The sequence below is a fragment of the Orcinus orca genome, chromosome 5 (genome assembly GCF_937001465.1).
Source record: "Orcinus orca chromosome 5, mOrcOrc1.1, whole genome shotgun sequence".
Classification (NCBI taxonomy): domain Eukaryota; kingdom Metazoa; phylum Chordata; class Mammalia; order Artiodactyla; family Delphinidae; genus Orcinus; species Orcinus orca.
The window spans coordinates 78,251,094-78,264,396 of NC_064563.1; the positions used below are offsets into that span (position 1 = coordinate 78,251,094).

Sequence of the window (13,303 nt, forward strand, 5' to 3'; positions counted from 1 at the left end):
CCTTGGGACTCCATTTTATGGCAAAAGTGGAGAAAGAGATAAATAGGACCTTATTTAATAACAGTGAAATAGTCATATATCTAGCATTAATCCTCACACCTACATTAAGCATTTCCTTTATGCTTTGAAAAGTAAGTTTATAACTTACAACTGGTTTAGCAATTAGTTTTAAGGTATTAAAACATATTGAAATTGTAATGGAAAAGACAACTCTAGAATAGACTTATAATATCTTCTTCAGAGTTTGATACCATGGTGTTTTATCTTTGTATACAGGAGACAAATGCTGAGCCCTTACTGTAACACACTCAGAAGTAATCCATTGCAGTTAACTTGCAGACAGGACCAGAGAGCAGTTGCAGTGTGTAATTTGCAGAAGTTTCCGAAACCTTTACCTCAGGAGTACCAGGTAACACTTATTTGGGGCACAGTTTCAGGAATCAACCTTTTAAAAAGAAGTCTCCATTTTGAATTACAAGAGTGAATTCTCTTAAGTTTTTCAATTTATAAGCCCCCATTTGTTTTCTGTAAGTTAGAAAAAACCGAAGAATTCTTCCATTTCTTTATAACCAACGTGTTAATTGATAGCAGTTAATTAATATCTAGCAATGTCTTGTAGTAATGGTAAGAGACATTTAGAATATTTATTTTGATCTATTTTAAAAATATATATATATATATATATATTTTATTTGTCTGCACCGGGTCTTAGTTGTGGCTTGTGGGATCTGACCAGGGTTCGAACTCGGGCTCCCTGCATTGGGAGCGTGGAGTCTTAACCACTAGACCACTGGGGAAGTCCCTATTTTGATCTATTTTTTATAAATTGTTTGTATTTTCTTTTTAATTATTTCCAAAGTCTTCGTCTTTAATTTATATCAAAAACAAGGTTCTTTAAAGAAAGAAACTAACCGAAGACAAATATATCACTTATATGTGGAATCTTTAAAAAATGATATAACTAAACTTATTTACAAAACAGAAACAGACTCACAGACTTAGAGAACGAACTTATGGTTACCAGGGGGGAAGGGGGAGGGGGAGGGATAGATTGGGAGTTTGGGATTGACATGTACACACTGATATATTTAAAATAGATAACCAATAAAGACCTATACTGTATATCACAGGGAACTCTGCTGAATACTCTGTAATAACTAAATGGAAAAAGAATTTGAAAAACAATAGATACATGTATAACTGAATCACTTTGCTGTACACCTGAAACTAACACAACATTATTAATCAACTACACCCATTATAAAATAAAAAAATTTTTTAAAAAGGCAATAAAATAGAGTAACTAAGGTACTATAGTCCAGTTAATTAGAAGACTTGGAAATTCTGCTTTAGAAAAGTTTGCCTAATGAGATCTGAAAGGTGAAGGAAATGGTCCCGTGTATCCAGTCTGAATCTCTGATTTGACCTTTAAGTTTTTTGTTGAAGTGGCTATTTCTAAAAAAAAGCCTCAGCTCTGCCTGCCATTGACAAAGGATCCATTAGTCAGAAACGATATCTCAGAAGTGAATTTAAAGTGACTGTTGCTAAATTTTGAGCTTCCTACATACGTTTATGACCACACTGAGTGCTTTAGACACCAGAAGATGGCGACTGTATATTTCTACTCTTAGTAATATAATTTAAAATGTGAAATCTTTAAAATTTATCTGGTACCTTGTTCCTTTGGTGTTCAAAGTATTTTATATATATGATCTCATTCATTTTCTTATGGTTTTTTCAAGTTTGTCAAAACAACATATAAATTCTCCTAAAAACACTTGAAGTACATTAAATTTAAAACATCTTAATTCTATGCATTAGTTTTGTGTTTTGTCAGCTCTTAAAACTCTTCCTATTCATGCTTTTAAAACATTAGTCAAATTTGTCATCTAATAAAAAACAGACTAATTTACTTACCTTGCTTATTTCTAAAACTACAACAACCTCAAAATACCCCTCAGGTAGTATATTAACTATCTTTGTGTTGTACTATGTATGAAAAAAATAGATTAATATCTTCTTTGTGTTATACAGCATTAATTGGTTGCTATAAATTGCCTGTGGGCTTTGTTTTGATTATATAGAATGTTTCTTACTCTCCTGCCTGCCTAATATTTTTTTCTTTGTAGTACTTTGATGAACTCAGTGGAGTACCTGCAGAAGATCTGCCTTATTACGGTGGTTCAGTAGAAATTGCTGACTACTGCCCTTTCAGTCAGGAATTCAGTTGGCATTTAAGTGGTGAATATCAGCGCAGCTCAGATTGTAGAGTATTGGAAAATCAACCAGGTTAGTAGTTTAGTGAAATTAAATGTTATATACATATTAAAAGTATATATCAGCAATACAAAATAGTGGTTAAGGATACAGACCCTGGAGCCAGATTGTCTGAGTTTATGTTGTGGTTCCACTGCTATCCACCTGTTCAAAGTAACTTCTCTGTGCCTCAGTTTTCTCCTCTGTACAAAAGAGATAATACCTGTCTCATAGAGTTGTGACAGTAAGTGCTTAGAATTACGACACATAGAAAGGATTGTTAGCTATTAGATACACTTGCACATGTGTGTACACACACTACCGTTTAGTAATACCTTATATTTGCATGACACTTTTCATTTGCAAAACAATTTCACTTTTATCATTTCATTTTGTTCTTCTAAAAACCTGACAAGAGACATAGAGAAGATATTATCGAATTTCACAGATGAGGGAAGAGCTACTAAGTAATACGTTTAATTGATGTCAGTGCAAGATCCTCCAATGCAGAACTCTTTTTATTAAATCGTATTAGGTATCCTATTCTTTCCTCTCCTGAGGAGTGTGCATTTTATGTAATTTAGACATAACGTGTCATTCTCCAGATATCAGAATAATACTATTGTCCCATGGCTAGTAAGATGTATTGCCATCTTATTTATTCCCATTTAGTATATTTAAATGAACAGGCCATCAAGGAAATAAACAGTATGGCAATTGGATATTCAGCAATAGTAGTTATAGCTCATACTAACCACCTTTGTAAACAAAATGTTCTCACATCTGATTTGTTAATCAAGAGCAATAAGTAGTTTTTCTGCCTGTGGTCATCAAAATTTTCAACCTGGTCCTTTCCTCCTCGCCCCCATTCCATACTTTATTTCAGACTAAATCATTTAAAATTAAAATTTCCATAATTTTTTTCCTTTTATTCTTAAACCTGGCAGATGTAACTGGATTTGTAAGTCATTTTTTCCCCATCACTTACCTACTTAATAAATGTCTAATGACATAACTACGCAGCAGTTGCATGTTACAGCAAAAGAAATGCACATATTTGTCAATTATGGGTTTGCCAAAGATACCACATTTTAATGTTTTAGAGCTGGAGTTGGCAAATATTTATTATAAAAAGCAAGATAGTAAATATTTTAGGCTTTATGGGTCATGCAGTCTCTGTTGCAACTTTTCAGCTCTGCTGTTAAGTGTGAAAGCTGTTACAGATAATTTGTAAGTGAATGAGTATAGCTGTGTTCCAATAAAAATTTCTTTATAAAAACAGGTATTTCTCAGGATTTGACCTGAGGGATTGGCTGACCCCTCTTTTCTTTTTCTGGACAATGATCACTATGTGTTTTGAAGACTTTGAAATATTAATAAATAAAGAAACATAAAGTTCTGTTTTATTGTTTTACATTTTTTTCTTAGCTTATACAATTAAGATTTTTTAAACTGACATAAAATTTTTATCTTTATAATATTTCAAAATGGGCTAATTGAACTCTGCTTTCAAAAGGTGAAACTTGTATTAAGTGTAGAGAGAAAATTATTCCTAGGCTTTTTTTTTTAATTCCTAGGCGCTTTTTTTTTTTTTTTTTTTTTAAATTCCTAGGCTTTAAGGATTTCACTCCTTTGTCCATTAGCTAGTTAGGGGTCATTTAGTTTGCCCCATACCTCTGCAGGTTTGTGCTTAGTCTAAGACTAGCTCAACCTGTCATTTATTGACTTCCAGGAGATGGCATAAGTTGAAAATACAAGAACGTCTTGCAAAAGTTGCAGCACTCCAAAAAAATCTTCATTATATAAATCACTTGACCTCATCTATCTGGGTCACTTGGGAAGTGACTCCTATTTAGGACACCATTGAAGGTGATTCTTAGTGCCATTTCCTCTATATATTTAACTTGGTTGCTTTAGGCCCAATTTTATCTCTTGTTTCTGATATAATAATTCTCCTACCAATTGCTTTATTGAGAATCCAGTTTGAGTTTGGAACCCTCTCTCTTGATTTTTTTTTAATTGAAAATTTCCATGAAACATGTTTTATTTTTAAAGCAACTTTTAATTATAAGAGTGGAATACTTCAATTTCTTATTCTTTGAGCCCAAAGTCAATTTTTAATAAAGAAAACTTTTCTGGTTTGCTTCAGACCTTTTTAAAAACTATGGTGCTGAAAAGTATGGACCTCATTCAGTTTGTCTAATTCAGAAATCAGCATTTGTCATGGAAAAGTGTGAAAGGAAGCTGAGTTACCCAGACTGGGGGAGTGGATGCTATCAGGTAAACCATATGATTGTTAATAACTGTACCAAATATTACATAATTGTATCTCATTATATGGTTTTTATATTTTCAAATACATTTTATATCTTTTATTTCTACTGATTAATACTTTAACTTATTCATTGTAAATATTAGTTTGTATATTTGTGTTTTGTCAAAATATTGTCATTTCTTTGAGAGAAATTGCCTTTCTCTGTTTAAAAATTATATATAGTTGCTATATATCAGCAAGTTTTATAACAATTTTGCTTCTGGGCATAGATCCTAAGGAAATATTAGGAAACATGTAATTTTGTTCTTTTTTTTTTACATTTATTTATTTATTTATTTTTGGTTGCATTGGGTCTTCGCTGCTGCGCGTGGGCTTCTTATTGCGGTGGCTTCTCCTTGTTGCAAAGTGGGCTTCAGTAGTTGTGACACACAGGTTCAGTAGTTGTGGTGCACAGGCTTAGTTGCTCCGCGGCATGTGGGATCTTCCCGGACCAGGGATCAAACCCATGTCCCCTGCATTGCAGGCGGATTCTTAACCACTGTGCCACCAGGGAAATTCTGTAATTTTGTTCTTTAAAACTACTTTGTAATGGGAAAAAAACTATAATTTATTTTGTAAAATCTGAAGAAAGAATGTATTTAAGAATTAATAAATCAACTACTGATTAATAGTAGATTTTTTTCCTTTGAAATTAGAAATCCAAAGAGAGCAAACTACTATTTTCTTAATTTATTATTTGCATGTCTGATATTAAATGACTGCATCACCATAGAACTTACTAAGATACAGGCATTCTGTAACTTAGGAGCATCAAACCTAATGAATATTCCATACCCTACTAACGGACATCAGGGAGGAGAGTGTGATCCTGAAAACCGAAACATAAGAATTTGTTGTGCCATCTCACCTACAAGAGCTAAATGGACTAATGTAGCTGACAATTTAACTTACTATTTTTAAAGTTTCTTTAAAATTAACTCTTTTTTTTGGTAACTGCTTTAGTGAGGTATAACTCATACACCATACAATTCATGTAAAATTATCTTTGAAACCTTATAAAAGACAATTAAAAATAAACACTTTCCAGCTATAATCCTATAATCTGACAACTATAATCCAGCAACCATTTTCTGATGAATTGATTCCATTAAAGATTATGTATTGCTTAAATACATAGTTTTGATCTAGTTGTAATCAGAATACATAATTTTGTTTTAGTGACTTTACTTAGTACTTTTTTTTTTTTTTTTGCGGTACGTGGGCCTCTCACTGCTGTGGCCTCTCCCGTTGCGGAGTACAGGCTCTGGACACGCAGGCTCAGCGGCCACGGCTCACGGGCCCAGCCGCTCCATGGCATGTGGGATCCTCCCGGACCGGGGCATGAACCCGCGTCCCCTGCAACGGCAGGCGGACTCTCAACCACTGCGCCACCAGGGAAGCCCCAACTTAGTACTTTTTATACAGACCAAGATACCTTTTCCAAGTTCTCCCAATAATAATACTTACTGTTCTTCATAGCTGTAGAACATTGCATCATTTTAAAGTATCATAATTAGGGAAGTCATTTTCCTGTGAGATACTGAATTAATTTTCACTTTTCACTATATAAAAATGCTTTTGTAAGTATATTTACATGCTTTACCTTTTTATTAGGATAAAGGGGATAAAGCTGGAACAGTGTGAATTATAATAGGAGGATAACCTTTTCAGCCTGTTTTAATGTCTTCTCTACACCACCACCACCACCACCACAAAGGGATTACGTAGATTTGTAATACCATCTACAAAGACTGAATGTACTTGGCTTCCCTGTAGTACCTAGTGTTGTCAGTTAAATTTGCTAATTTAATACTCACAACCATTTATATGGGAAAATGTGCATGATTTCCAAACAATTAGCATTTGGATTAGCTGTTTTGTTTTCTGTTGTTCTTTGTTTTACTTATTTTGACAGAGAAGTTGCAAGAATGGTACAAAAATATGGGTCATTTAAGTGCAAATTGCTGACAGTCTTCCCCTTCACCCCTAAATACTTTAATGTATATTCCTTATAAACAAGGACATCCTCCTATATGACCACAGTACTACCAAAAAAATCAGGAAATAACACTGATACATCTAATTCTTGGACCCCATTCAAGTTTTGCCAATTGTCCCAATAATGTCCGTGTAGTAATAGGATCTGCACTGATATCACATATTGAGTAGTTGTCACATCTCTGGTCTCCTTCAATCTGGAACAGTTCCTCAGTCTTTTCTTGACTTTCATAACCTTGACACTTTTAAAGATTACAAGCCAGTTCTTATCTATGATGTGTCTCCATTTGGGTTTGTCTGATGTTTCCTCATGATTAAATTCATGTAATATGTTTTGGGCAGTAATATCACAGAAGTGATGCTTGTGTTTTTTTGGTGGTACACTTTTTTTTTTTTAATATTTATTTATTTTGGCTGCATCAGGTCTTAGTTTTGGCACGCAGGACCTTTCGTTGCAGTGCGCGGGCTTCTCTCTAGTTGTGGTGTGCGGGCTCATTAGTTGCGGCACGTGGGCTCTCTAGTTGTGGTGCACGGGCTTAGTTGCCCCATGGCATGTGGGATCCCAGTTCCCCAGCTAGGGATCAAACCAGCATCCTCTGCATTGCAAGACAATTCTTAACCCCTGGACCACTAGGGAAGTCCCTGGTGGTGCACTCTTGATTTGTCCCTTTGCTGGTCATGTTAACTTGCTGATATCTACCAGGCTTCTCCACTGTCAAGTTACTGTTTTTCTCTTTTAATTAATTCCCTTTTTAATTAGTAAGTATTTGGGGGGAAAAGTACTATATCGATAACTTATTTCTTATCATACCTTCATTTTATTAATTTATGCATTTAAATCTGTATTGACTCACAGATTGCATTTTATTCAGTGGGTATTACCATTACTATCATTTATTTGGATATTTAAGTTGCCCCAGATTTAGCCAAAGGGAGGGAGCCCTTCAGGTTGGTTCCTGTGTCCTTTTGACTGTCCTATCTTTTTAACTATTTCCTTGCTTTCTAGCACAAGATATTCTAGGCTCATCTTCACTTTCTTTGCCCCAGCCCTGGAATTAATCATTTCTCCAAGGAGCTCTTGTTTCTTTTAGTGGAGTGAGGTATTTAGAGACTAAAGTCTGGGTGCTAGGGACTTCCCTGGTGGCACAGTGGTTAAGAATCCGCCTGCCAATGCAGGGGACAGGGGTTTGAACCGTGGTCCGGGAAGACCCCACATTGCTGCAGAGCAACTGAGCCCCTGTGCCACAACCACTGAGCCTGTGCGCTGGAGGCTGCGAGCCACAACTACTGAGCCTGCATGCCATAACTACTAGAGCCCACGCACCTAGATCCCGTGCTCTGCAACAAGAGAACCCACCTCAACGAGAAGCCCAAGCACCACAACAAAGAGTAGCCCCCACCTGCCGCATCTAGAGACAGCCTGTGCACAGCAACAAAGACCCAACGCAGCCAAAAATAAATAAATAAATTTATTTTAAAAATAAAGATAAAAAAATAAAGTCTGGGTGCTAGATGTATTGTTCATTGCTGTTGGGATACAGCTGCTCCCCAGGCCTTCTTGGTGAACAGAGCTAGGAAATATATGTGTGTATGTAATTTTATATATACTCGTACATGTGCATATATATAACCATGAGTTTGTACCAGTATCTTTGATTCCAGTTTAACACCAAATAATTCATTTTAGTTTTCTCCCTTCCCATATTTGTAACTCTTCTTTCAAGCAGTGAGAAATCTGGCTCTCTTTGTCCTTAATATGCTTGTTATTTGATCTGTCCACTCCTTTCTATCTTCATCCACCCCTACGCGGTTACTCTCCTCACCTACTTGGACTCTGACACAGCCCACCAGCTCACAACATGTCTCCCTCACTGTGATGCAAACCCTGTGCACATCTTTAGAATATAAATGCTTTCTTCCATGAAACTTTCTAATCTTTGTTGTTCTTTTTCTTATTTATTGCCTCTTTATCATAAAACAGTCTGACACTGTTAATTTTGGGGGGAAATTTGTATATCCTACCCTTCTCTCCTCAATTAAAGCTGCTAGAGGTCAGGCACTGTGTCATGGACTTCTTTGGTATCCTTTTCAGCACCAAGCACAATACCCAGTCAATTCTCACTTAAAAGAATGATTACATTGCATTGCAGCTGTGGTGATGCTTACTGGGTGTGGGTCATTGAATGACAGACTTATAGAAGAGTTTACACTTTGTTGTTTATTTTCTTAGTAGCTTATTATAACTTAAATTTCCAAATGAATGTTATATTTAAACTTAATTGATGAAAAGAGTTGTTTTTAAAATGACTCCATTGTTGAAAAACACTTTTGGAACTCCTTTTTAAATTGCTTTTAGAGATAGTTTAATAGCCATCTAAGAAGTCAAATTTCAGTATTTTACATCATACCTATGTTGACCTAGTCTTAACCAGTGTAGTCAACTGCCTTTACCAGACTTGGATCTGGGCAAGTTTTGGGTATTTCCAAAAATTACATCTACTTGCAAAGTAAAAATTTGCCACCATCAAACATACTCAGAACCATGCACTTTCTTTGAAAATAGTTCCAGGAGAGAAGATCCAGAAATATTTAAGGTGAAGTAGCATAATGTAAAGTCTTTTTAGAAAACAACTTTGAGGGCTTCCCTGGTGGCACAGTGGTTGGGAGTCCACCTGCCAATGCAAGGGATGAGAGTTCAAGCCCTGGTCTGGGAGGATCCCACATGCCACGGAGTGGCTAAGCCTGTGCGCCACAGCTACTGAGCTTGTACTCTGGAGCCCACGAGCCAGAACTGCTACTGAGGCCTGCACACCTAGAGCCTGTGTTCCACAATGGGAGCGGCTACTACAATGAGACGCCTGTGCACTGCGATGAGGAGTGGCCCCCATTCTCAGCAACTAGAGAAAGCCCGTGCGCAGGAGCGAGGACCCAACTCAGCCAGAATGAATGAATGAATGAATGAATGAATAAATAAATAAAATTTATTTTAAAAAAAGAAAACAACTTTGAAGACAACACAGTCATTATAAATTTTCTTAAAGTTAACTTTAATATGTTTGTTTTTTAAAATTTATTTCATTAGTTACCCCTTGTATATGAGATAAGAATCCTGCTTTTAAAGATGTTACCAGTTGTATAAAATCACTGTGACCATTTTCATCTCTGAGCAGAGGATCTGGGATAGGGATAATGAATAACAAACTTTTACTATGTCATTTCTATACAGTGTGCTTTTTTTTTTTTTTTTACAATGAGCATATATTGTTTTTATAATTTATTTTATTTATTTTTGGCTGCGTTGGGTCTTCGTTGCTACGCATGGGCTTTTTCTAGTTGCGGAGAGCGGGGGCTGCTCTTCATTGCAGTGTGCGGGCTTCTCATTGTGGTGGCTTCTCTTGTTGCAGAGCACGGACTCTAGGCACACAGGCTTCAGTAGTTGTGGCTCGTGGGCTCTAGAGCGCAGGCTCAGTAGTTGTGGCATGCAGGCTTAGTTGGATGCACTTAGTTGGGTGCAGCATGTGGGATCTTCCCGGACCACAACTCAAACCTGTGTCCCCTGCATCAGCAGGCGGATTCTTAACCACTGCACCACCAGGGAAGCCCTATTTTTATAATTTAAAACAACTAAAAAAATTTGAGTTACAAAATTTAGCAACTTGTAGAAAAAGTGACATGATTCATGGCTCTTTGACAGACATTTAACCTGAATTATAGGAGGATACTAGAATCTACAGAAATGTTATTATTGATAACTTGGCTTCAGGGGTCTGTGAATCCAAATTGTATGTAAAGCTGTATGTTACCTTGTTTTTTTCAGGAAGGGTCCATAGCTTTCATTAGATTTTTTAAAAGTTCTAGACAAAAAGTCTAAGAACTACTACTACCACAGAGTGAAATTCTTTTAGAACATGAATAACTTAACCCTCTTTATATGAAATTAAAATAGGCCCACATTCCAAATTGTCTTTTATAGCCAGCATTTTTAGTAAATTCTGCCATATTTTCCTACAGTTGAGGGAGAAGGCTCACATACTAGAATCTTACTGATCTGATATTTTTTTTTCTTTTCACTTTTTGAAGGTTTCTTGTTCTCCACAAGGTCTGAAGGTTTGGGTTCAGGATACTTCATATTTGTGTAGTCGGGCCGGGCAGGTCCTCCCCGTCAGTATTCAGATGAATGGCTGGATTCACGATGGAAACTTGCTCTGCCCATCATGTTGGGACTTCTGTGAGCTCTGTCCCCCAGAAACAGATCCTCCAACTACTAACTTGACCCGAGCTCTATCCCTAGGTGAGTAGTCTCTGTGGTTGGAGTACAGAGAAGGACTTTTCTTACAAGATGTTGAAAATGCCCTGCAAGGAAGCTCTAAAACAGGTTGCGCGTCTTCTCTTCTAATTGCAGTTTTATGGGAAGATCGCCTTCCCTCCATGGTTAGAAATTGAAGGTAGGTAGACTTGACACCTCTCTTCAGTAAGAGTGAGGGTGAGGAAACTTTCGATATGTGAAGAACCTCTGACTTGCACAAAAACATTCATTGAAGGTTACAAAAAGTTAATGTTTCAGCCATTCATTTTGAAAGTAAGAGTAAAAATTCTGTTCATGAATACAAAAAGCAATTAAATATATTTTAGTTATATTATAACTAGGTGAGGCGAAAGAGCGGGAAAGTCACTGGAAAAGATGCTCAAAGAAGGGATTGACATGCCCACAAAGAAGAGAAAGGTGCAGGGAGATGCAAATATACACAGTGAGATAGAAAGACAGGCTGGCAAAGACAGTGGTTTTCACTGAGAGATATATTACTCATTCTGTGAGACTCCAGAGAGTAGGACTGAGAACAATGAATTAAAGTTGTAGGGAGACAGATTCCAGTAAAATCCTTTAGAACAAGGAGAAGAGTGCATTCCCTGTTGATGAAGATGTGCAAACTGAGGCTGATGACCCATTTCTAAGTTTTAAAAGCAGAACTCATGAACTCTCAATGAAAGCTTTGACCTATGGTCCATGATATTTTAATTAAATGACCTATGAGATTTTATGACAGTTTGATATTTTGGAATAGGCCATGTTTCATTTTCTCAACTGGAGGTATTTTTTAAATGGAACTGTATAGCCCTTTGCTTGCTCCACGGTCTGGTTGAAAACAAAGGGCTACGTTCATTTTATAGCTCAAAGTTTCTTCACCTCTAAAATTTAATTCCCTTTCTTTCCCACATTCTGGGTCCTTTATCAAGACATGGGCTATAAGTAGAGGGTGAATTTGGGGAGATTAATACTTGTGTTAGGGGTGCCTAAGACCACCCTCAGATTTCATGACTCTCTAGGACTCAAAGGACTCAGCCTCTAGTTGTACTTACGGCTAAGCTTTGTTAGAGCAAAAAGATACAAAGCAGAATCAGCAAAGGGAAAGGGGACAGTGGATGAAGTCTGGAAGAAACCACTTCCCAGACACCAGCTAAAGGCCGTCCTTGCAAACAGGACTTTCAAATGATGACCATCTCAGGCCTGCTGTGTTAACTCTTTTCACTTAACTTCTGTGAGCCAGCTGAGTTTTCTGCGGTTATAATAGTAATGCACAATGAATTAAAAGATCTTAGGTCCTTTTGATATGGTATGTAATAAATGTAGTGTTAAATATTCTTAGTTAACTTTCATATGAAGTGATAGGATGACTTGATTTTGTTATTGTTAAATTGCTTTGGCTAGAATTAAAGGGCTGCTAGTCTACAAATAGGTGGTTCTGATGGAGTTCCCATGGTCAGGCCTAATCTCAGAGTTAACTATAAGAAATATCATCATTTCAATGTCCAAGAGATGAGCATTGATTCAGCCATTAGCAGTTAGAGTTGAGTTAAAGAGAGAGTTACTCCAGCTGGTTCAGGGGTAAGAATCTTAGGAGTACAGTTAAAAAATGTGTAGAAATGAGGAGAAAGCCAGACTAGTTCAAGGATCTGTGAAGTGGTTAGTTCCTGTCCTTGGAGCATGGCAAAGACAAGTGAATCTGTTGAAAGGAGGTGGGGAGTAGAGATTGCAAATGACCCCACCCCCTCCACCAACCTGTGCCCTAGATTTGACTTCTTATCCAGCTCCCTCTTTGTAGTCACCCTTCTGATACTGTGGTACTATGTTGTGATTTCTTCCCCTGTTAACCAGTTCTATGAGGAAGCATGCTCAAAAAAGGATTGTAACCTCCGAATCACTACCACACTTTTGAAAAATGTATAAAATATTACAAGAATAGATGCCTTTTAGAAAAAAAAAAAAGGAATAGATACCTTTTAGGCATAATTTCCATTAGTGAATATGAAAGATTTATTTCTAAATTTTCTGATCTCTTCAGATTGTGGAGGTTATTTTGTTTCTATTTATTAAATGCTAGACACTTTGCTGAGTGCTTTATGTCTATATCATTGTATTTAATCATCACAAAACCTAATGAGGTAGGAATTATCATTTACACATGAGAAAACTAAGGTATAAAGAGATTAAGTGATATATTCACTGTCACAGCTAATGAGGTTCAGATCAAAACCCAGATCTGATCATCTCTGATTCATTTTAAAACACGCTCTTTGTATCTTTCCTTTTTAAAGAGTACTGTCACAGAAAGTGCAGTGTTTTTGAAGGACAACAAATGTTCTAGAGCGGCCATTAATATTTTAATAGCTTGTTAAATGTTAGTACCAACAGTAGATAAACAACAGTTAGTTCAGTTCCCCTCCTATTTCCTTTGT

General features: G+C 36.5%; 1 protein-coding gene across 4 annotated transcripts in view; it reads left to right on the forward strand.

Moving 5' to 3' along the window:
* Positions 1-13,303, forward strand: part of LMLN (leishmanolysin like peptidase) — a 79,166-nt gene that overhangs the window by 59,077 nt on the left and 6,786 nt on the right. For 3 of the 4 annotated variants that reach the window (XM_033403853.2, XM_004278805.3, XM_033403851.2), the window contains 4 exons: positions 277-409; positions 2,130-2,289; positions 4,406-4,536; positions 10,649-10,859. In XM_033403853.2, the coding sequence (XP_033259744.1) occupies positions 277-409; positions 2,130-2,289; positions 4,406-4,536; positions 10,649-10,859 (635 nt within the window). The remainder of the gene's footprint in view (positions 1-276; positions 410-2,129; positions 2,290-4,405; positions 4,537-10,648; positions 10,860-13,303) is intronic. The other variant, XM_033403852.2, reaches the window with a different exon arrangement.